Below are 26,694 nucleotides of genomic sequence, written 5' to 3' on the forward strand. Positions count from 1 at the left end.
GCCAGAAACCTGTCTAAAACAAAAATGAGAGGTTTTTTAATACCAATTGCATAAAAGAACCTGAATAAAGCGGAGTTCCATTGACTTAAAAGCAACTTGATTCTAAAATTATAATTAATGTTGTAAACTCGCTAGCACAGATTATGTTCGACGCGAGTTACAGTCTATCATTTCAGTTATAGGCTACAACAGAGAACCGTTTTGCTTCATATTTTCGGATTTCCGGACCCAAACTTTAATACACGGTATTACATTTTAGAGATTATAAGTCAAAGGAGAAACAGAAGGGGCTTGGGCGTTATATCTCGAGTGAGGTCATTGATGAAAAGTTTACTCGTTACTAGCAATTAAAAAACTTTTTTAGAACTCACATCTTACCCCAAAAATAAGTCTTGCCTTTTATAATAATTAATACTTTATATTAAAAATTATTTTAAATAATCTCATGACAGATGGCACTAAACATAACTTTCCGCTTAATTCCCAGTTCGAATGCCGAGAAGTCGTGCAAGTGCCAGAATTTATTTTTTTATATTTTTGTTAACTTCGTACTTTCATTGTCTGGAAAATAACAGCGAAATACAGACATTAAGCACCACTGTTTCTTCCCAACTCTTCTACAGAGTTAATTAATAAAATGGCTGCCAAAATAGAAATTGTTGTTCCGTTTTAAACAGGTTTTACTGTAATTTTATACAATAATAAATTATATATTTATTTTTAAATATAATAATAATCAATTTGTTCTCCGACCCTACCAAATAAATTAACTAACCCCCCTCAGGGGACTATACCGATCTAGATATAGCGAGCTATATCTAGAAAACTTTAGGTTGGAAACTCTTGGTTTAAATAATATAAAATCGGAATAAAACACTCAATTTTTTGACAAATCACGCACTTTTATTGTACTCTCTCTCATAAAAAATACAGACACAACTTTCACAAATTTCATAAGGGAAAAAAAAATCACAAAAATCGATGAAGTTCCCCGCACCCCAAAAATTTATTAGTGTGACAAAACTGAAAAATAACCAGATCACATTTACAGATTTTTTTTTTTTAAACTGACTAGCGGTAAATATTTTTAAACATTTTATTTTTTAATAATTAAATATTAACCGTGCATGCTATAGACAATTTTGATTTCTTTTTTCCTTTTTTTGATTCTGACGTTATAAACAATAATAGGAAGAGTCCAAGGGCGCACAATAGTACAATTTGGACGGGTAATTTATAGAGGGGTAGTAGATATAATAATGAAAATTTAGTTAATAATTAGAATAATTTAAAATTTTAAAATCCCCTTCTAGTTCGTCTAATTTTAATTAAAAGAGTTGTTACTATATTTTTTAATTACTTTTTTTTTTGATTTTGTTGTGCGCTTCTAAACATACAAAAAAGCCAATATACAATATCACAACACGGAACACGTAATAGAAAAATTCTTCCACTGGAATCAGAAGATTGAATTTAACAATTTAAATATTTATTTATTTATTTTATTTTATTTTCTTTACTGAGACTGAATTACTCCATTTTTTTTAAATATTTTGATTTCTTGTACTTCAGTCCGAGTCGAAAAATACTTCAGATTACTTCGCTTAACAGGTAATTTCTATTTTTTAACTAAAAAACATTTTAAAACTATTTCTTGATACATATTTCATATATTATTCTATACCGAATTAAAATGTATCTAATTTATTTTTCACTTACAAAAGGTTACATAGGCGATATAAACGAAAACTCTGGTTGTGCTTTATAATCGTCTATGAAAATTCATTAAATTTATCAATTTTTTCTTTAAATTTTCAGCAAAGGGGAGCGAGGAAAGGTGAAAAAAAATTAATAATAATAATTACAAATGCGCAAACACCCGTAAAAAAAGAGATCTTGAGGTAGTGCAGCTTTGTTTTTGTACGAACACCTCAATGGCATCGTAATCCGGAGACCAATATAATAATCCCTGAGAGGATCCGGCTGATACCAAAAAAGAATGTGCGATGAAAGACCCAGAAAAAAAACACAAAAAAAAATATATATATATATATATAATTCATATTATAAAAAGGACGCAGAGGTCTACTATTCAATAATTAATAATATACATAATAATATTAATATAATAATAAAGCACCAAAATGAGCGCTACCGTTAAATGATAGGAACTAAATTTTTTTTGTCTCTGGTTTTTGTTGTTGCGTACGGGATAATTAAATTTAAAAACAAAAACTCTCCCTGAGCTATAATCCCGCTTTACTCATGGAATTTGGTAGCGTCCGTTTGATTGCAAAATATACGTCTACGAAAAAATGGCTGGAATGAAATATCTTATGTATATTGCTCGTCTATGGTAATATTAGTTATCCTACTTAAAAATAATAATAAACTACAACTGGGGGGACATCTAAAAAGACTAGGATGTTATTCTTCTTCCTTGTTAAAAGTGCAGAAGACCCGCCATCCTGGCGACGCTGTCCTCATTTTTCGGAAGAAACTACCGAAACATAAATAGAGTTCAACATGGACACAAATGCACAAAAATTAACCAAGATTACGGACGGCATTCGCTCGGCTATGCAAAACAATTCTCGGAGCTATGCCACCGTAATTCTAACTTTTGATTACAGCACAAATTAGTCACTTGACTAGGTTTCTTTTTTAAAACATTGCAGCCATTTTAAGAATACTACGGGCTGGGCACTTCTTAGAAAAATATACGGCCCGTAGTATATATACTAACCTAGTACTGACGTCTGAGAATTACATATGGAAGAAAGAAAGATCACAGATGTAATGCACACTCCTTTTTTCTTAGTCACCATTTCCAGTCAATCGTGTGCCACTCGTGCGATATGAATGAAAAATGATAACTTATCATTGAAGCGAATACCGCAGACGTTACACTTGAATGGATGATTATAATCGTGGTATCCCATATGTATGGAATACATGGCACAATCTTTGAAAAGTAAATCACAATGTATGCAATTGAAATAACTGTTAAGTTTTCCGTCATTTTTGTCGGGACCAGAATTTTGTTTCTCTTCGTTGGATCTCGTATATTGTCCGTTGGTTTTGTGCGTTTGCAAATTGTTCATATTTAAATTCTCTTCTTCGTGATCGTCTTTGTTGTCTTCGTGATCAATTTTCATGTAAATCCTCTCTATTTTGAAGGCCTTTCCTTTACGGCGATTGCGAGAAAATTCTTGAGAGGAATCGGCTTTATTATTCTTTGGACTGGTTTTACAATTGCTGAGATCTAAAGGTAATGAAGAATCGACGTTTCCGTTTGTGTGATTTTCAGAATTTTCAATATTTTCGGTAGTCGTAGGTACTGTCTTTTCTTCTTCTGAAACGAAATCTTTAGGAGAAGGTAGCGAGTTGAATGAAAGTTTATATTCTTCTGGAGAATTGGGCCTGGTTCCGTTCGGAGTTGAATAGTCCGTATTTAACTTTTCTCTATCTGCGGGTGCAGACAGATAACCATTTTTCGTATAGAGAGAGTAAAGGGGATGATTTGAATCGTACAGAAAGAGGGTTTCGGGATTGATACCATAAATTCTGCACAGATCCTCGTTATCTCTTGTGGCGTGAAATACCATGTGTCTGTTGAAAGCATCTTTGTAATCTGAAGAGAATTCGCAAAGATTGCACTTATACGGCTGAATTGAAATGGTCGGTTTAAGAAAACGTTCAGCTTCGGTCGTTTGAGAGGAATCCACACCGGTTCGATTTAAACAATGCGAATTAGCTAAACCATTCATGTTATTGGTAAACGGTAAACATACCTGAGACGAAGGAATCGTTGGGAAAGAATAATATCCCACTGAAGGAACGAGTAATTCAGTATGCGAATTCGAATTCGACTGAGAAATCATTTCTCCGTTGCCATTTTCTTCCTGATTTGAACCAGATTTTTTCTTCTTTTTAGTTCCTCTTCGATTACCGTATACATCTACTGTAGATTCTGCAGGAGTGCCATCCGGGTTCAAAACGTTTGCAGTCGTATGTTTGTACTTTCTCAAATGAAGTTTTAAACTATGACAATACTTAGTTGCATAACTGCAACTAGCACAGTGATATTGATAAATATTGGAATGCGATTTCATGTGACTATTGAGCATTGATTTGTTGACACAAGTATAGTTGCATTTGTTACATTTGAAAGGTTTGGATCCTGCGTGATTACGTAGATGGTACTCTAAGTGATGTTTATATTCAGTGACGAAAGGACAATTGGGGCAAGTCAAGAGTTTCTCTTCTTTTATGTGCGTTCGATTATGTTGCCAGAAATCTGCTTTACTAACAGCGACAAAATCACACTGTTTACAACGATAGTTTCTAGCTTTTTTGCTAGAATTCGAAGAAGCTAGGCCAGAATCTCCGTCTTCCGATTCTTTTTCACTACACTTGGACGAGTCGAGACCAACATGAAATTCTCTAACGTGTCTTTTCAATCTACCTTCGGTTCGCGAAGTGTAATCACAAAACGAACATTTATGTTCTGCATGAGTATTTAAATGAGAATTATAGTGGAATTTAGAAGTGCTTTGAAAGCCACATTCCTCGCATTTGTGAGTGACTTCGCCATCGGGTGTAGTCTGCATATCTTGCCATCTTTGAATGTCATCTTCTAGTGATGGAGAGTTGCTGTGTAAACTATCGTGACCATTAATGACGGCATTTGACGTCGTTGACGTGGCCCATACGAATGTCGAACTCGTTCCTTCTGGGGAAGAATATGGAGAATATTTATTTGGAGTTGATGTTTCGGGTGATAAATTTAGTGCCTCCGTTCCATTACAGGGTGGATTGGCTAATTGTTGTTCTTCCATTCTTTAAATATAGCAAATCACGTGACGTTGATTCTTGACAGTTGACATAATTTTAACTATAAAGATAAAATAAAATTGCTTAAGCGACATTAAAAAGCATATTAAGTCTCAAAATGAAAATACATCGTTAAAATATATTTAAATGAAAAATTCTACAAAATAATATCATTACTTTTATTTAAATTATAAATATTAGAATGTAAACAAATAAATTACGATATTTCTCAACATTTATACATGTCTGTAGACATTTATATTCGCTCTACAGAAATAAATTCTCACAATTTTCATATAAATATTTATAAATTAATGATAATTTAAAGTGTAGGTTAGCTAGTGATGAAACGGAAAGATCTTTATAGAAAGTTATGAGTGAATAAATCCAAGAGGAAGAGGAAGATCAATGGCGAGAATGGATTTTACTGAAACTTTCTATTACTCTCTTCTGAAAATAGAAGGTAAAAGATATAAATTACGATAATGTAGAATGATGCTATATAAATAAACAGTTTAACACTGAGAATTAAAGTAAATTAACAAAACTGGGTGAGAATGAACGTGATTTATGGACGAAAATAAACATAAAAGTAATTTATGCAAATTAGAAAATGTAGAAAAGAACGATTAAAACATAAAAATAATTGAAAATTTTCCATTCTAAAATTTTAAAACACAAAATGCCGGTCGATAATTTTAATATCACACAAGGCCCTAGTGTAATTCGTTAGATATAGCAAGATTTTAATATATTATAAAACATTTAATTGAAAATATGTTGTAAATGATCGATTTAAATTGAATTTTTAATTATGTTTTCTTAATTGTGCTACTACGTTATAATTATATATTATTAAGTAATCGCTTAATTCGGATCACTTGTCTCGTTCCACAGCATAAACAATAATGAATTACGGAAGCCAAAAGCTATTGAAATGGCATCAAACAGCGAATTAATGATAGTGAACTAATAAATTACCAACATATAGCTTATTAGTTCTGCATATCGTTCTTTCATCTCGTCAACGTCTTTCTTTTTAATTTAATTTCCTGTAACGTGTTCATTAGTGCATAAAACAACCTTAAGACGTTTCAGGAATTTAAAAACGACTTTTTAAAATTAAGAGACGGACAGTATTTTAAATGACTAAACTATAAATATACAAAAGAATATTTAATTATTGCTTTCCATAAAGACTTAATTGTAACTAAATTCGCTTACGATGAATTGAATAAGATTTATATTAAAGCATTAATGTCCAGCGAAGTAGTTTTTATTGTTTGCTTTGGTTGGTTGTCTTCTTTTAAATTGAGCAATAAATTGTGTCGTGGTTCTTTAGTGGTATATTCATCAAGAGTAGACCATAGTCATGGTGATGCGTCAACCAAAGAGGTAGAGGAATAAAAATCGTCGAGAATCGATTCCGTTTGGGTTCATCTATTCTTTCATCTCACCGGGAGAACAGAGAATCAATCCCTGTTCATCCCACTTATTCTCGCTTGAATGATGCTATTGTGTCTTCTGTCAACTAAATTTGGAATTTACAAATGAAATATTTCCATGTCGATATTTAATACAAAATAATTACAATTTAATCTTATTTTTCGTCATCAATCCATCTCATTATCCAAGTATGATCTGTCTGTCCCCTTTAAATTCTTAACTCTTAAGATGTTTATGTTCTAATACTTCACATGGTCTTGTTTTCTGATTATTATTAGTACTGTATTAGGAAAATATAAGTTTATTTGAAACGTGCAACAGTAAACTTAGTAATTAAGAATGGTGTCATCAATTAGCAAATCCCAAACTTATAAACGTCGCTTATTGTTATCGTTATCTTTGAGTAAATAGATATTTTTAAGCTCTCTTTTTCAGGTTACCAGCCCAAATTCTGTAGCATTTTAAACGTTATTTTCTCACAATTTAATAGTTTAAATTGTTTGATTTCATCAATTATACCCTCACTATTGTTAAAGGCGGTAACAAGCAATACTAGATGAATGGCATATTTAATTAATAAATCTTTGTGTCATATATTTTTGAACCGTTTTAACATGTCCTTTTAAGTATAAAACTAAAATTTTCACTAATCGCAGTCTTACTCATAATGCAAGCCAAAGTGATTACATTAAGCGGATTCTAAACTGAAATATCTACATTTATTGTTGTCTTGTGTTGTTTAGCTATTTAATAATAGATAAACACCACAAATAGAAATTCTTTCAATTTCTATACTGAATAATTTAATCTAATTTGTACATTAATAAGCAAAAATAAATAATTGTTTATATGACTATGAAGACGTATGCCTTAATTGTTCACTATAGTAATACTGTTAACTTCAATTAATATAAAATTATATATTCTACGTTCCAAAAAAAAAAGAATAAATAGGCCTTTTCTTTGTTATCAAATGTGTAGAATCCAACATTCTGATAGTAAACGAATTAGTTTTTCTTTAAAATGAACTGCATTTAAAATGGTAGTGACAACTTTGATATAAAAAAGATATTTATTATCAGTTCTATTTAATTGTTTTCAAATTATTATTGGTGAAATCTCCGCCATTTCTTTCGTAAGTAAAGACCACAATTGTATATAATTTATCAGTACAGTTTTATCAATAAATTTTGTAAGCAAAAACACAGAACAGTTGAGTTCTTAATAAACGAAAAAGCTCTTTAGAAGATGAGAAACTGCAGCAATGTTAAATTATTTATATATTTTTGTAAGTTTTCTGTACAATAGTGTTAAATTTACCATTCTTAACCACTTGCACCAGTTACTTTAGTACTGTACATGTTCAAATCAATTTACAAATATGAAATTTCATACTTTATTTAAGTGAAATGTCAAATAAATCAACAAGCTAATTACAATCAATTTAAATTAATACTTTACAACATTTAATTAAATACAGTCAAGCCTCTGAACGAATAAAATGGCCGCTGTTTAGGAGGTTCTTTTTTTAATAAAGGTCATTACTATTTTACTGCTATATATAAAAATTATAAATCAAATCTGTTCAGCCTTCGAAAAACAAAAATAAAGAACAATTTTTCCTGCTTTCAAGTGACAGATCTTCGATAAAATTATAAATAACTGGTTTTTAACTTTAATCGGCTATAAATGGTATATCCGTCCGTTATTTTCGAGTAAATTGCTCTCGTATGAAAACACTTCAATGTATATCACTTAACTTGTAAAATTTATACGAATTATCACAAAAAAATTAAACATTTCCGTATTAAATAAGCAATATTTATACCACAAAACTACTCCAATACGGTTAACTGAGCTTGTATATCGCTGAAGAGTGAAAGAAATATTATATTCAATATATTACAAGATGTCTCAACACTATAAATGTTTCACGTTTCATACTAGAAAGATTAAATTTGGAGTTAAGAGACAAGTAATTATAGAGATGTATGCAACAATCTCACCAAACTTCTTGGTCGTATTACTTATTCAATGATGTCAACAATTCGTGTGGGCATCAATGAATAATTTATCGACTCGAAACGATGTCATACATCCCAAGATTTATTGCATGTATCTAAATTATGATATATTATACCAAAACGTGCGACTGAACTTTTTCATTTGGATTTCATGAGAAAATATTACACTAAAGTACAGTACTCATTCCACTGTTTACTTTCCTGGCTGTTATATAACGTAGGGAGAAAGTATGGCTCTCGGTCAAAAGCTGACCCTCAAGATTTTTGGATTCTGAGACCTTGAAACGTCGAGAAATTTTTAAAAATTGGAGGTTTTCCTGTATATATGGATAGCGTGGTACGATTTTTTCACCCAGTTTAAAGCTTAATAATTCTTGTACCTTTTGTCGAAAACTTCTAAAATTTTTCCGGTAGATTTGTGTATTAGGGGAAAATATTTCTATAAATTTTCAGAAAAATTCGATCATTATTTCGGGAGATATGGCTCCATTCCCTTAATATCTCCCGAACCAATCTGAAGACTTAAAAGTAATGGTAGAAATTATCAAGGATAATAATAACAAATAAAGAATGTCGGGAAATCAAGCAACAACTTAAACTTTTTCATATTTAATATCACAGAATTTATTAAATGCAATTTAAAGTTAAATTCTCATTCAGTTTATATACTGTATATAAAATTTCCCTTTAATAGTGCAATCATTGAGTGGGTGAGTAATTTTTTGCAATACATGCTTCAAATATTTAATAGAATAAAATATGAGTATTTAATTTTAAAATTGAAAAAAGATATACACGTGTTTCAGATTATTATCAGAAAATTAAAATATAAAAATCTATTCTTAGAATAATAAATTCTCCGTAAAAAATCGAGGAAATACTTCTGTCGCCATCTGTTGGATAATTAACAGACTAATTTACAGGTAAGACGCTATGGTATCATGATTGTGACGTTTTCGACATTTTTTTATTAATTGAGAGCATTTATAAGCTGTTCTTTAAATTAATTTTCTACTAAATAAACCTTTATTATTATTATTTATTTTCTATTATATAAACAGAATTTAATGATTATAAATTAATTACATATGTTGATAACAGATGGCACCAGCTACCAAGTAACTTTCATTTTACATAAAAATTTTAATTAATTTAAGCTTATTTTTAAACATAAAATAAACCCAATAAATTCATTTCATTTATAAAATAATTGAAATTTATTAAAGAAATTAAAATTAGAATTTAAAAAAAATCTTTGTTTTATAATCGAAGAACGACGACAAAATAAGCAGAAAAATCAATATTATAATTGGAACAATGCACGGAAAATCGAATTCGATGAATTTTATATATTCGAAACAATTGCTATTATCCAGAACTCGTTGTGTAAATTGTCTTTTCCTAGTATCTAAAAACATCGCCCTTATACCTACAGGACACCTGCAAGCTACTTACTCCGGCGGGGGCCCCAAAATTATTAACTTTAATGATAATTCACACATTTTTATAGTTTTCAGTATGAATGAGGCCCCACATTTGCACACTTCTCACCTTTCTGAGGCCCCTCTTCCGCTATTGTAGTGTTTGTATATGTTCATAATCATTATATTTTACAATCTTGTAGTGTGGAGCTCTATTGTTATAAAAATAATTAAAAATTCTGACATAAAAATACATATTATATGACTGTGGTAATAAAATATATATTGTATTTTATATTATTATACTGTAAAAAATTAATTTTGTATGATAAGCCAATAGGCGCAGAAAAGCGCGCGCCAAAGGCCTCTTCGGCAAGATAGGCCTCAAAAATTATGTAGCGATAAGATAATACGCCTTTAAAAAGGATTTTATTGTATTTTTAAAACACTTTACATAAAGGGCCTCGTAACAAAATTGCTCCTAGGGCCTCAATGCGCTGATGTATTATACTGTATAGTACTTATACTGTACAAAATATTAATAAATTTAATTAAAAAAGCATACATTTGCAGTAAAACCTGTCCGAAACGGAACCCGAATAAGACAGAAACCTGCCTAAACGGAAAGAAATTCTTCGAAACGGAGCGATTTTCTGTAAAAAATTTAACCTGTTTAAACCGGAAAAACGTATTCAAAACCGTGCACAGTTCCGTTCCGGCTTACACAGGTTTTACTGTATTCATTTAAGTTTGTTCGGTTTAAGAAGTGATTTTGTATTGCGTAAACTACGGATAAAGCCCTAAAAGAGGGGTCTCGAAAACGCACGTGAGGGTGTGCGTGCAAAAAAATACTTAAAATAATAAATGCGTATATTTGTCTTCGTAAGTTTACGTACGGTATTATTTTCAGATTTTAACGTTTATATATAGAAAAGCTTCTTTTTCTTGTTATACTTCTACTAGCATTTTCGTCTTCACCAGAAGGGAAGAGGGATGCAAATGTTGAAGCAGTTTCTGAAACGATGCTTACACAATATATTTTGCCTTAAAAATTGCTTAGAATGAACTTAAATCGGTATTAAAAAGTAGCCTAATTATAAAAATATAACGAAGCTCCCCTTGGCAATAAATAGAATTTTGCGGGATGCGATCGCTCCCCTGTAAATTCACTCCGGTTGGAATCTCCCTACACGAAAACATTCTAATGTCTTTATAGAAATACAGGGTGGCCAAAAAAAGCTGTTTACCCTTGTAATTAACTAATTAAATTAACTAAAACAAATGTAAATTTATTATTTTCGTCCAAACTAGACAATTATTGAAGAATTTTTTCAGTCAAATTATTCTTTTGACTGGAAATTAATAAATTATCGATTAAATCGGGGCATAATTATCATTAAACTAATTTCCTGAATACATTAATTATTCAGACAAATTAATTAGTTCTTTATTTAATTAAGTTTTTACTAAAATTTTTATTTACTTTTTTTAAAATTCTAACTTATAACCGGGTTTTCGGGCCCTCCAATACAAGATTTAGTCTAAAAACAAAGCTCAATAACCTTATAATTATTATTAATTTATATGTTTCTGTCGTTAAACACCATGTTTTAATACATACGTTTCAAAAGGATGACAATTATAAAACTATTTACTCGAACGTCGCTTATAAAATGCGTAATAATTAAATATTTAATTAATATATGTATAATAATAATTAGTTAACAAATTTATAAATATGTTAAATTGCAATTAAAAATTTATGATTATTTCTTATAGTATTCGATCGAAAATTAATTAATTAAATCCATAATATTCCCCGAATAACGCTGGAAAATAACACAGTGTTAATTAACGAACCGTTGAATTTTTAATTAATATTTCTTATAATTTTGGTGTATAGAGCTATTTAGATGGAAATGTATAAGCATTAAACACCTCTATCATTAAAATAAGAATATCATTAACATTTATGTGAAGAAAAATGGCAATTTTCTATGTATTTTCAATGAAATTTCGTGCATCCCTCTCCTCCGGATCCAATTATTACTTAATACACTTTTAAGACTGTACAGAAACACGTGTCCTAGAGCTTAAGAGACGAGAATTGTGTGGATATTTAGAGATCCACGTGGATCTAAATTAATTAATTAGAGTTTCTAAATGAAAACTGTGTGCGGACGAAGATTTTTTAAACTACATTTTCTAAATAATAAGAGTAAAGATGGGTCTAATTTATGAAAATTGCTGATTTCCGGTAGGGTGATCCCTTAATGGTTAGAGGAGAAATGATCTTAGGGAGGATGCTCGCCTCTCTCTCACTCACTATACAATAAATTTTCCGAGCAGGTGGAAATCGTTCGAGCAATATTGGGGAAAGGAATTTTTTTCTTGAAAAATTGAATGCGTGTACTTGTAATTCTGAATAATTGAATTACGAGTACACGAAGATAGCGAATTACTTTGTCTCCTCCATTAAACATTTAAATGATTTCTACCGTGTATTACGAGTATTAAGACTTTAAAAATGGGGGCATAATTAAACGGAAAAAATTGTTAAAAATTTTTAATTTAAAAGGTAATTATTAAACTTTAGAAGCTTCTAATCTGTATTATTAATTAATTAGTAATAAATAACTACGAACGTCGTTGGCCTTATTTGTTATAAGTACCGGTACATATAAGGTTTGTGATGAATCTGTACTTATTTATTACTAATTAATTTAAAACGAAATTTTTTCAATAAAGAAGTATGTTACACCTTCTTTAAATGCACAACGTATAATAGTTTTGTTAGAAAATCAGTGACAAATCCTTATTTTAAGGTTTCTTAGACTTACCATAAACGACTCCCCTAAAGGACATATCCCGAAGAAGCCCCATCTCGTCAAAAGGGAAAGTAACATATGGTCATCCTCCTGTAAATCAGGTACATTTTTTTTTATGAGACGTGTCAGTTCTTTGTATCAATGCATTAACGACCAAGTTCATCCTCTACGTATTTTTTTTTTTTTTTTTTATCTACTGACCAGGAATTCTGTTACGTTATGAGCTCATAGGAACAGAGTTTTGATTAGATCTAAGGGTTGGGATTATACGAGAATCTGTTCGATGAAGCAGCATCCCACTGTATGCTGAGTGTAGTTGATAAGTAGAAGGATACCACTAATAGTTATTGATTTTGGTCTCTTCTCTATTCTTGTAAATTACCGCAAGTGTTTTAAGTGAACGATTTTTTTTTTAAGTGTTGTCTCAATTTCAGAAGGGAAAATACTAATTTTATTTTATAAATGGAGTGTATAATCTTAAATTTTTTATGATAAAATTAAAAAAAATAAATCATTTAATTAATTTAATACGTGAAAAACATCCTTGATAGAGAGAGAGAGAGAGAGAGATAAATATTTTCTTTTGTTATAGTGTCTATCGAGCTTTATAAACAGGAGTTTTTCTATTCTGTTATATCTCTGATTATTTTCTGATTCATTCTGATCCAGTCACTTTTATATATATTTACAATCTAGTCTATCAAAACGTCCCCTGAAAAACTACAGGAAACATCAGGAAATTGTATATTTTATCCATTCATTCTCGGAAGTACCATCATAAATGGCTTAAATTAATGTTTTAAATAAATTACACGAATAAAACTTCACACACTGATCGAAAAAAATACAAATTTTTTCGATTATATTAACCCACATTTTTTTCGTTATAAACAAAAAAGGATTTTCAAGTAAAAGGCGAAAATTGAGTTGAAAAAACTAATTTCATAAGTGAATACTTTAAAGATAAACATGCGATGAAAGCACAAAACTTACATTTAACTGCAGAAGTAAAAACGCCCTTATTCACCCGACTTGTCGACTTCTCTACTTGGACTTTGAGAAACAGTAAAGTCTCTCGGTATAGATAAACCACTCAAAACAAATAACGTCCTTAGACCCCAAGATAAAAATAGAAAATTTTGTGTTTTCCGCACTTTTTCGCGTTTTCCCCAACTCCAAATGACGTCAGGTTGAGGAACGTTGCAGCTTCTGCCGCTCCGGGAAAACGTAATCGCCCATCGCGCCCAGAAATGGGGGAGGGGTCACCGAAATAGCTTGGTCAAAGGTCCTCCACGATCAGAACTCTGTAATACGATACGAGATGCTAAATGAAGGCTGCTTCGCAGAAATTAGTGTTTGGGGAAACCAAAATTGTAAAAAAAAAGAAGAGAGAGATGGAAAAACTGCTTTGCTGAAGCTGAAATTTACTCGAATCCCTCCAACAACAACAGAACTGTGAACCTCCGTTTTAACTTGATCTATTTTGAAAATTATGCCCCAAATCCAATTTTGCATTGCTCCAAGTTACCATAACAAGTGAATTTCGGCAGAAACGCGTTAACCCACGGATAAAACGGGCAATTGCTTAGGCCCCCTTCAACGGGGGTTCCCAAAACCAATCTTTTATAAACTCATTATTGTAGTAAGAATTTAAATTTGGAGCATGTCGGGGGACTCCTAAATTGCCGATGTAGCGCGGGCAACGTAAAATCTCCAGAGATCGTATTAAAAAAAAACGAATGAGGATACCACCGGGGAATTCCTCCCCCAAAAAAATCTTTCCGAAGAAAAATGCCTGAAGTCAACACTGTACACGGGATCCCACAATTCAAATTTGCCTGGGTACCACGAAGACTTAACGCGCCAATGAATTTCAGCAGCAAAAAAAATCATTTTTGATACGCTCAATTTCCCATCTTTTTCACCGAAAATAAGGAAAGCAGATTTATTTACTAGTTTATTTACTGAATACACGTGTATTAGCAAACCATGGTGTCCTACCCCCTTACTGAATGATATCTGTTCACCCTTTTTGTGTGTCATCCCTCGTCGGCCGCAAACCCCCCGCCACCATTGTCAGATATTAGGTCAACAGGGTGAATTATTAGAGTCACCCGTCCGCAACTTAAAAAACCCTCTTATTTGTGCAACCGCACATCTCAAAGTTTGGTTGTAAACACTACCAGATGGTTCAGCTACCTGGCGACAAGATTTATTGGGTAATAAACCTATCAGTTGGAAGCAGGGCGGACTGGCAGCTGCCAGGACAGGTTAGCCGTTATGCCCTGAAGGGCGGACAGCTGAACGGAACCGATGAGCCCTTTGACGCCGTGGCTCGTGTTACAGGGCTCAAGCCACGTGGCATAGGATCACAAGCCGTGGTTCCGGATTTGTGACGCTTTGCTGATCTTTTTCTCGCAAGAATACAGCTGGATCACCACCAAGATCACAAGGTTATGTTTTTAATATGGCGGAATAATCTTAATGGAGGATCTATGAGGCATGTCAATCATTTGTAGTTTTAAAAACGCGTAACGGAACCGACGTTACAATTATTCTACAAATTACCGATTTTCGCCAATAGATGGCGCTATTTTTATAGCCCATAATTACAGAACATTACCCAAAATTCTTTGAGCATGAGTTTTTAATGAATAAAGTCCCTTTTTTTAAATTAAATGTTCATTGCTCGTATTATCTTTTACAATGCTTAACATAACCCAATTTAATGAATATTTTCGTGAAAAAATTAATAAATTTTTAATTATATTCATATTAAATACTAAATTTTTCATTCTTTCCTTACATTTATGTTTCAAATATTAACAATATCTAAGAATTATAAACTTAACTAGAGCCTGAGAGAAATGGGATGAGGCCTGAACCAGTAAACTCAGCTCCTCCAAAAACATAAAAATATATAAACAAAATCAATAAAACACCATAATTTGTCAAAAGAAACTTTAACTCACATCACTTCGTATCATTTTTTAATGTAAAAGACTAAATTTCTGAAGCCCTAGCCTAGGAAGCTCACGTAACTATCTTCGAACATCGCATAAGCATATAAAACACTACCAAAGTGCCTACTTGTGGTGTGAATATTAACATAAATAGAACTAAATTGTAAAAACTAAGGCCTCCCACAGGGCCTCCGAGTCTAACCCAAATGATCTTGTAAAACTTCTGTGGGGCCTGGTCTTAAAACAAATAGATTTTTATACCTTTGGATAACTTAAATATTTCTTATAATTCCGACTCTTTGGCCGCGATAATCTTGAATAATAATGATCTACTTGCAATATTTTTAGTCTTTGGGTGTTTTAGAACACCGTAAAACGCTTGTAAGGCCCCTTATATAAAATATAAGCAATGCTTTAAATAAATTTTTATGCTAGAATATTTAATAAAATTCTGGAATTAGCTCTCAACCTTTTATTATTATTATTATTTTTTTTAATTAAACAGGAATTTAAGCTTAAAGGATAAAGATAATAGCTACTTAAATAAATGCATCTGCAGTTAAAACTACAGCCTTAAATGTAAAAATTAAGCCTTATACCGTTCAAACAGTCTTATTTTTCATTAATTCTTATATAACTTTATTAATATTTTTTCAAAACAACTATTTTAAATCAAACATTCATAATATAAACATTGTATAAAGAAGTTTAGAGATAACCATATGTTTTACCACATTCATTATCACAGTTTTCTGTAACAATTAGCAAAGATAGCGGTATCCACACGCGTGTTAACTTGACCTTAAAATATTAACAAAGATTTCGTAGGAATTATTCAAAAAATTTGAGAGAAATTAATGATTTTTCCCCCCTTTAATTCTACCCTTTAAACGACGAAACCCCTTCTTTTAAAAAATGGGGAATTGGATTCTTGTATAGAAAAATGGAAAAATTAAGCTACTTAATCTCATTTATCAGCTGATATCAAACAAAATATTCCTCGAATTTGTATAGTCATAGAAAAATAGATAAAAAGCGGCTATTTTCCCGATGTTTTTCTTTGTTCATTAAATGTTATCGTGGTCAGATCAAAGTGCAGAGTTCATAATGTTTATCTCATTTCTAAAATGATTTTATGACAATATTTCGTTAAGATAGACCCGAAAATTTTTGTAAATCTAATTGTTCTTATTCCATTTTGTCAAGAGTTAATAGCCTCATAAATATAAAAATGCCATGCGATAGATTTATTGTTGGAAAAGTATAATAGTGGACAGTGGTCAGCTTCAATGTATTTAGAATTGCTGGCCACCACCCCAGGGTAGAGAAAACTTAACTCTTTTAAACCGTGAACTGTAAATGAAAGTGTCCTTGAACGAATTCTTTTGTGTCGAAGTTTTTAAAGCTGTTGGAGAGAAAATTTAACCATTAGCCCGAATTCTACTAAATATAGAATCCTTCCTTTACTTCGAACTACACTAAAATAACGCAATTCTCTAAGGACAATTTCTGTGATAAAAACATCTTCCTTTCGTTAAAAACGAATTAAAACTATCACATAACGAAAAGATTCAAATTTTGAATTTAAAATCAGCAAAATTGTCAAAAAATATGTATAAATTCTTTGACAAAATACCGAAGTTATTACCCTAAATAAGTAAAGGAGGAACATTACACCTCGGTGGTCACGACAGGTGAACGCAGGAACTTGAAGGGGGAATCGCAGGTGTACGGAAGTGCCACGACCCTTCTACTAAGTTTCCCTCGGGCATTGTTAAAGAAAGAAGGAGGACAAAAAAGGAAATACCAATGCAACATTTCCGCAGTAACAGGGAAGAAAAAAGGGGTTCCATAAAGAAAAGAGAACAATAGAAAACCTGAAGACCCCTTCTGACACAGAAAAAATGGCTCCCTGGTATACAAACCTGAATAAACCATTTATACCAACCCCTATAATGGGTACAGTGGGAATTCTTTTTACAAGAACTAATTAAAACCAATTTAAATAATGTGTTTCTAATGTACTGGAAACGTTAATTTTACAGTAGCGTGCAATAAAAAGCTTAAAAAGTAAATGAAAAACATCTGCTTAATACTTTCGAGAAAATTTCAGAAATTTTTTTCTTTTATTTCTTAAAAACGAAAGAAAATTCTCAAAATTAAAAAGGTTTTAACTGTTCTTCCCTGCTGAGCGATAAAATAAAAACATTTTTCACGTCAAAATGGAGACTCGAAAATTAACGATAAGAATTGCCCGTTCCATTTTAAGCCTGATAAAAACACTAAAATGTAATTATATCTAATTATTTTGCTGATATAACTAATTACCGTTAAATAAAATCTATTACTTTAAATTAATTAGACCTTCAACTTGTGTATTTTGTGTAATTTTCGTTTATTTTTACAACCGAGAGTTGCTTTCTATGAAAAAAAGCGCAGGTTATACGCCGTATTTCCTGCGATTTTTTTAAATAGAAATATTGTATATCTTCCTGTTATATGATAGAGAATATTAATATTTAAAATAACCAATATTTTTTACAAGTAATTACGCGCTTTCTTCTAGTATAACTTTAGCACACTCTTTGCTGAACTTACAACTACAGCCTGTGACTAGTGAATACCTACACCAACGATTTAACATAAAAGTATACAAAATAATTTTAAAAATAACCATAATTAACGATTTCCCTTTAAGTTTATCTAATTTTAATACTAAATACAGCTAAAACTTTAACAATTCTATTGAAGTATACGGTCACAAAGTGAATCAAACTTACCTTCGTGTCCCTGACTACAGTACGAAATAATAATAAAAAAATAAAAAAATTATGGTAAATCCCATAAGTAATTAAGCTTCTCGAAACAAATCTTACGTGTTCAGTCCACAAAAAAAGGAAAAAACTTATATTTAACAGCTTAATTTCGTTATATGTATTTAAGTAAATCAATATTTAAATGCTGTTTATTACTTTTTTGGAATTATATTTATATAAAATGATTCAAACGATAAGAAATTAATCATATTTTATATCAAAGATTAAGATTTAAGCTGTTTTTCTCAAGTCATAAATTGTTTATGGATAATAAAAAAAAATGTGTAAATTTATATATAAATGACTTAAAAATATTTATAATATATAAATAAAGTTTATTTAACGTTGTATTCCTTTCATAAGCGAGATCAAACTAAACAAAATATGGAATAAATATGACAAATATCAATCGATTCGAGCTTCCTCCCTCTAGACGAAACGAGTGCATTACTTCTTCCCTTACAATCTATTTTGTATTATGTACTGTACTGTACTGTACTGTACTGTACTTTTAAATTTTCTAGCCGTAAAAGTAAGTATAATTTAAATAAGAACTGTATAAATTCGAATTTAATTGTTTTAAAATCTTAACATTATCGTAAAAGTTTACTACGTGTTTAACTCATCCCCAAAATTTGAGACGGTTCCTAAAATTCGAAAATTAGTAAAATAGCCACTCACGTTTTCCATTACTCTTGGCGAACGAATCAGTCTCTACTGACCAAGGTCCACTCAGTATCTCCACTCACCGGTCTTTGCCACAACAAAGGGTTCACAGAGAGCCCACGCATGTCATGTGACCTCCCCTTAACGCCCCCGGGCCAACTCCATCTCCAATCCCCTAGGGTCATCGACCGCTATGGGTCAGTGTGCCAATGACTTTTTTTTTACATTTTTTAAAAGATTATTTCTTAAATTCGGAAAAATTTCATGCCACGTGAAGAAGTACATCCTCCACGAGCAATGGTAATTCGGAAACTTCTGAGATATCAATAAGAGAACACAACGATATTCACTTGATATCTCGTGGATTCTATGCTTAATGGTTTTAATGTTACCATCCTGAAAACCTTAATAAAAAAAAAAATACACAATAAAATTGTTTATGGATGAGTCCTAACAAAGAAGAATGGAAATGAGAGCTCTTCTTTATGATTAATGGATGAAACCATTTTTAGAAAAGAGTAATCAAAGTGGGCGTATCCACGGTGAAGATTATTAAGAAATTACTAAACTCGACTCTAAAAAACTTAATAATAAAAAAAGTACAATAACCACATCATAACTACGATAGACATTATACCAAAACGGACCCATTTCGAGTTAATTTAAGAGAATTTTCTTTCTTTCTCTCTCTCTCTCTCTCGCTCTGCAAAGAAAATTATTATGTTAGATCCTTCTTAAATCTTACATTTTTTCTTTCATCACGCCTGCTGGCTAGTGGCAAAGTCCTAATGGATACCACGTGTTGGTTTTTGGAGTATCCCCCCTTCTGAGAGTTGACTAGTGTGCCCGGCCATAAAATTTCTTCCCCAGCGACGATAACCCACGGCTAACCTCGTAGAGTTGAGGTCGTTCACTAATGGTCTCCCATTCCAGTGTGTACTATATATATATAGCTTATATATATATATATAAAAATAAAAGAAAAACTAACTTGTTGAGTAATTTTAATTATGAATTAGTGCCAATCGCATTTTAGTAAAAAGAAATACTCTTATGTCATTTTATAGAAAGATGGAAACTCGACTCACCTGTTAACTTTTTAAATAAATTCGATTTTCTTCTTAATGGGGGAGTTCAGATGCGGGGAGGAGCGAAGACTTACACCTTTAGCAACACTTTCGCTCCAGAAGCATCCGCCATTTTCACCAATCAATATCAAAGCTCGTCTGCATCATTTCGAATACAATGAAAAGCATTGTTTACTTTTACAAAATTTCCAATTATTTTTCACCACCAGATTATTAAACTGGTTATTTCAGACCCGTTTCTTTACAAGGCCACTCACCCTCCCGCCCTGTCCTCCCCCTACAGCTTAGGTAGAGCGAGAAACTCGTAAGAGACGTCCGCACAGGAACACCACACCCGAAAGGGATTTGCTGGAGGAATGCACTGGCGGACGACATCGCTTACACGATCACTGATTGGTTGGTAGCTTGGCAGTCTCCCTTCCCTTGAAGTATGTGGCAAATATAGAACAGTAATGAAGTTGAAACTCTACTGTTTTATGGAGTATTGCGTACTGAAGTCGAAACAGCTGTCAATGAAATCTACCATGTCCCAGGCATTATCCTCATTACCTTTTTTTTAAAAAAATCAAATAAAATAAACCTTAATATTTCCAAAACTACCCCCTAAACTCAATGAAGATAATTGGATTTACCATTATTAAGAGCCTAGCTTAATCAAATTATCATCTGTTATAATCATATTAAACACTATACCGTGTATCAGCTAATAATAGCGTCACGTAGATAGAAAAACTGATCTTATTCTGCATTATTTATAAGTTTGGAGTATAAGTAAAGAGTTGAAAACAATTTTTCGAGATTACTTTGGCTCGTATTATCGAATCTTTAGCACTTGACAACGGCACCTTATGTATGACTTCAGAAGATCCCAAACTGTAAGTAACACGACACAAGGGGAAACGGGTAGGGATGGGAGAGTATTTTTAGAAACAGGGCTAAGCCGCTCAGCCCCCATAGTCAGGGGATCGATAGTAGGAATGGTCAGGAAAGGATAACTCCCCCAACTTGCCTACGGTTTCAACCATTGCTGGTAGGGGTGATAAGGAGAAAGTCAATCAGGTCACAAGTCTACAAATATAATAAATGGAAATCATTAATCATATTTTTCCTTACACTTTAACCAAAAAATTCTAAATTACACAGAACACTCCGTACAGACATACAGACGGGCACCGTTTCCCAATACTGACTGCGCTGAAAATTAATTCTACTACTTATAAAAATGAAAAGTTACTCCAAAATAAACAATCAAAAAATTTAAAAAACAGGGTAGGACTGTTGTTAAATTCTATAATTTTTATTACATTACACTGTCATTTAATTACGTTTAAGCATTGTAATTAAAATTTTACAATTTCCTCATTATACAGAAACCATTTCCATAATTACAACTGTCCAGAGCGGTTAGAAAAACACCCCAGAAGCTAACTTAATTACAGTTTGGCAGAAAAAGGGGCACAAAATAATCCAGAGATCTAATTTTGTTAGGCCAAGTACAGTTACAACCCTTATTGAGAATGGAACTATTTTTGAGAACGAGTCGCAGTATTTCTTACACCAAAGTGCATTCTGGAGTTAGCCAAACCACACAATGGCATCAAACGAAATGTAAAGAGAAGTATTTCTTGCAGTCCATTCAGAGATGGCGGCCAACTGACTGGCGTGGGCGGACATCTGGTGGTCCTGCTGTTTTTCGAAGCCAAACACCTGGACCTTATCCTTCCACCCTAAGGTCAATGTTACACTCTACTAGAATTACGCAACAATACAATTACACGGAACACCGATCATTAATCTATCACACTTTATAAACGTATGTTATACTCTCTCAACCTCATTAACTACCGTATAGAAACGATAAATGTTATGAATTCAACGTTTGTAAAATGATACTTTCGCTGTAGAAAGGGAAATTCGAGTAGAGTTTCCCCCATAAAAACACGATTAGATATGTTTATTTTTAACCGTATCAGTAGCGTATTTTTTTATTATTTTATTTTTTGCGCGATAAAATATACGAAAGATAATAACAAAATCTCATTTAAAAAGTGATGCTACAGATTGGTTCTGCACGGAATTTCCCTCAATATAGCTAATTTTTTGCTAGATTTAGTGAATTTATGAACAATCTATATATGCAAATTACCTAAATTTTAATGGCCTAGCTATTTTTGTAATGCTATCTAGCCGTAAAGATCAAACAATATTAAAATGCCTAGCTATAAATTTGAATTTTGAGTTCTGGAAGATCGCTTGTTGATTATTCCGTCCATGAACAAGCTGTAAAACTTTTTACTCAGAGCAATTGAGACTATTTCTAAAGATTAGATTCTCTTCTAGAACTAGAAATGCTTAACCTATCCTTGAACATCGTGGAATTCCGGAGGATGCTCTCCGTTATCCACTCGACACTCCACTTTTAAACAGTTATTAAACACTACTCCCGAGCGGAGTTTACGCAAGTTGTAGGCCAGAAAAAAAAGTGATTAAATCCACTTACCTAACTTTAATATAACGATATCTTCTCCTGGAAATAATTCCTATCATCCTGTACAATTTTCCATTACCTCCGTTCAAATATCGAACGGACGAATGCAGTAAAGGCGACTTCATGCTACAACTTGGCACTTTATAACGAAAAAATGGCTAGCCTTCCTAATGTGTGCAGTTTATCAGTTGGGAGAGAGAGACAGGAGCCGTGAAACGGAAATGCGTTAAGGCCTAGTGGCCAAGTCAATACAGAAGAGACACTGTCCGCATCAAATTGTGTCATTTTTTCCATCACCCACTATCCTCCTCCATACATACAATGTACATAAATATAGGCACTTGGCTGACATCAGGGGCTGCAGCGTGTGACGTATTGACGGTATAAATCAAGTTTATGGGTTTTTATCGCTCGTCCTATACTATAGATGGCTAGGCTGAGCAGAAAAAGCTGAATCCGGCAGGGATGTTAAAGCTACTCTCCTCCCCGCTGCGTCCAAATTACATGGTTTTTGGGACATTCTATTTTTCGCCTCCTTATGGATAGGTTTGTGATCCTGTGTAGATTTTATATACGCTTGATTTATATCTATGGTGTTATTAACGCAACTCGCACCCGTTTCCTCTACGATGAATTTAATCACTATATTATTCTTGATTTATGTCATTTTTATTTACTCATTACCCTCTAATGGCTAATCATCACGCAATTAACGTACGAGACGCATCAAACGCTCTAATTACAAGACAAATAATAATAATAATCGATAGCGCTGAATCGAAGTATGCAGAATAAATACATATCGATTTCGATTTTACGTTTATTGAAAAACTAATTACTATCAGCGACAATAGAACACTATCAAATGTCAAAGGAAACACTTCCCTCGTTCAGCAGGTGGCGTTATGCACCGCTGACCCTTATTAACCACTACCACTTGGAGTGGTGTAGTGGACTAGACTTGTCTCAATAAGTTACATTTCAAGAAGTTATTAACACCTCTTGGCTCCTTTTTTATTGTATTCAATGGCAAAAACATAAAAGTTATTATCTCTTCCTCCACAAATAATCTTTTGTTATGTCCTCGAGCTAAAAACTAACCCATGGATTTTTCGCGTATCCGTCTTTTTAATCTATTTTTACGTTTTTCCGTTATGATCCCGTTAGGGTGTGTTAGGAAATGGCGATAATGGGATAGGAACTTTGCAATATTATCTCTTATCTAGTTTCTTTAATAGCTTATTTGCTAAAATTCTGTTTTTGTCGCCAATTCTCTTGTGCTTTTTTTTTCGTCTTAATAATTAGTCGATCTAGTTACTTGCAAATATGGTGGCTTAACAGGCCTACACTAAAAAGTATTATTTTAATTAATAGTACGTAATGTTCGAGTGAATATTTACTTCTAAAACCGTCGTGTGATCCTGTATAGAAACACGTCTTACGTACTGTACTGTACAACACGAGCTGATACCTTATATAGAATTTTTTAGAACTCCCTTTCCCTTCCTAATATAGCTACTGCAAAATCGATCTGTACTAAATTTTGTACGCGTGTTAGGGAGTTTGTAGCCATCTGGTTTCGCTACTGCATTAAGTAACAAACAGATTCACCCCCGACGGAATTTGTTGTCTCGATTATGACGTAATAAGTACTTCTGTACGTCCCCTCTACCCCATTGAAAAGAGGCGAATGTTTTGTGAATAAAAACGAAAAAAAGAAAAAAAATGGATGGAAAAATAAATATAGAGCTAGTTTACACGCGCCCCTATTATGAATAGATCTTTCATCACCATCCGACAACCGATACTGTATGTAAAATGATCCTACTGACACCCTTATTGTTGCAGTCATACTTCACACTGCCAAGAATTGAGTACCTGTCAATAAAAATATAGAATTACACCGATACACGTGTTTACATATACAATAAAGTCATGTGCCAACAGGAGGTAAAAAAAGAAAAAAAACCTTTTATCGTGTGCCACCGATAGCAAAGGATTTAATCACGGGATTACTGATATATTCATAGTTTAATCCTGTATTGTTCGTATATGGGAGGAAAAAATGTGGAAAATATGTAGAAAAATAAGTAATTTTTTAAGTTTAAATATAATGTAAATGTAATTTTTAAATATTTGTAAAGATTTTCGATTGATCTTGATGATAACGTGGCTGATAGAAACTGACAATGACGTCCCTGTAAGCACGGGGGAGAGGCATTTATTCAACATAGCCTTTCCTTACAATTATGTAAAGTGAAATGGCTTATCCCTGACGTCATTACAACCAACAAGATTTTTTCCCCAACTCACAAAATCGACCTAGCTGTAGAGACACCATCTGCTGTTTTGTTATTAGTTTCCTGTCAGTATTGACATCATTATTCCATCAGTGATAAGGACAGTACATTGGAAGACAGGTTAAAGTGACTGAAACTATAGGCTACAACATCTGGCCACCCATGCCCTGTAATTGTGACTATTCTCCTAAAGATAAGCAAATATCTGTAAGGAAAAAAAAAACTATATTCTTCATTGTTTCGAGGGTTTTAATTGTTTATAACACCCCTCTCGATTTGAAGAAATAATGTAAGTATGAATAAGCTTTGAATAATGTTAATTTTTGTACAAAAACCATATAATAAAAACAAACTTACATGTTAAAATAAAGCAGATACCTTGAGAGAATGAGGTTGAGTGACAGAGGTCAAAATATCTAAGGATCAAAGGTCAACTTCGCTGTTACTCTGTACTCGCTGTTCTTTGTCTTCAACATCTGGGAATGGTCAAAACTTTTAATGTTTTCATTTTAATAGTAAAAAAAGTAGAAAAAATTCCGATAATTTCATTCAAATTAGAGAATATATTTTTTTTAAAACGTGTTAGGACGTTATTTATTCATTATAAACAGCTTAAAATAATCATTTTTTAAGAAAAATATTTTTTAAAAAAGAGATTAAATACACGAGTTTAAAGCTTTAGAAATTCGAAAAATTTGCATAAATCTTCGTTTACTGGTCCATAACTTCGATTAAATTAAAAATGCATTCGTTTTGTCCGAATAATGTACAACTATGACGTCAATTTGGTGTCATTCTTTACATTTTTCTTATGAGAAAGTTTGTTAATGACGTCAATTTGACGTAAAAATGTACACTAATTATACAAAACGAGTGCACCTTACGGTAAGAAAGATGCGCTTTTTTATATTGATTTAATCGAAATTTTGATGTTTTTCTTAAAATATTTTAATTTAATTTTTAATTTGTTCGAAAATCAAGTTAAGTTTTTAATAAGTTGATTTAAAACTCAAACTTAATTAAATCTATTAAGTACGATAAATTATGTAAATTTTTAATAGTTTAGTCGCTTTTAATTTAATTTATACATTAATTTTTTTTATTACAATTAATTTTAAGCAACTAAATTAATATTTAATTTTAATTTAAAACCTCTACTAGCGATTTTAAAATATAAATAATAACTCTAAGACCTACTAAAACTTAATACTTTTTCTTACAATCTAGAGGGAAAATATATAGCTTCATAGAGGGAAAAAGGGGGGAAATTTTCTGTGCAATAAATTTATTTTAAATGCATTTTTATAAGTCTACACAGAAAAGTACTTAATGCCAACGAAACCATAATTTATTAGGGTAAAAAATTATTTTATAGATTTAGAAACGAAATTTATTCTTTAAAGTAATATTTTGAGTGAGGGAAAAAACTAAATAAATTATATATATATAAAGGAAATTTATGATGAATTTGTGTAAATTCTTTTTTTTGAATGAAGAAGATATTACCATAAATAGTCAGTTATTTTAAGGATAGCATCGTATTACTTTAGTTAAGATGAATGTTCTGAGTAACATTCAAAAAAAAGTATATAAAATAATTATTTAGTAATGTATTTATAAGTCTATTCATCATTTTTTTCCATATAAAACTGCATAAAAGTGTACATGTAAAGGTTTGAAAACATGATCCTTTCATCGAAAATTGATTTAAGTTATAAGATAATATAAAATATATATGTTAAATATGAAAACTCAAGGCTAAAACTCCCCCCAAAAAACGCTTTTAATTTAGTAGAATTTAACTAATAAGTGTTGGAC

At 31.8% G+C, this 26,694-nt stretch overlaps 1 protein-coding gene across 6 annotated transcripts; it reads right to left on the minus strand.

Moving 5' to 3' along the window:
• Positions 1-1,808: 1,808 nt before the first annotated feature.
• LOC136988464 (protein hunchback-like) lies at positions 1,809-25,348 on the minus strand. 6 transcript variants are annotated; one of them, XM_067286315.1, is made up of 3 exons: positions 20,089-20,659; positions 19,016-19,315; positions 1,809-4,897 (listed from the first exon to the last, which is right to left on the minus strand). In XM_067286315.1, the coding sequence occupies exon 3, from the start codon at positions 4,839-4,841 to the stop codon at positions 2,835-2,837; it is 2,007 nt and encodes a 668-aa protein (XP_067142416.1). In that variant the 5' UTR covers positions 4,842-4,897; positions 19,016-19,315; positions 20,089-20,659; the 3' UTR covers positions 1,809-2,834. The 6 variants fall into 6 exon arrangements, with proteins under 6 accessions (XP_067142416.1, XP_067142415.1, XP_067142412.1 ...); XM_067286314.1 differs by lacking the exons at positions 19,016-19,315; positions 20,089-20,659 and adding an exon at positions 25,255-25,348; XM_067286311.1 differs by lacking the exons at positions 19,016-19,315; positions 20,089-20,659 and adding an exon at positions 25,234-25,348.
• Positions 25,349-26,694: the final 1,346 nt, after the last annotated feature.

The sequence above is a fragment of the Centruroides vittatus genome, unplaced genomic scaffold (genome assembly GCF_030686945.1).
Source record: "Centruroides vittatus isolate TY-2023 unplaced genomic scaffold, ASM3068694v2 scaffold_3315, whole genome shotgun sequence".
Taxonomy (NCBI): Eukaryota; Metazoa; Arthropoda; class Arachnida; order Scorpiones; family Buthidae; genus Centruroides; species Centruroides vittatus.

What these genes read in the sequence shown, in the direction of transcription:
- LOC136988464 (XM_067286314.1), bottom strand. Translation starts at nt 4,841, where the DNA reads ATGGAAGAACAACAATTAGCCAATCCACCCTGTAATGGAACGGAGGCA.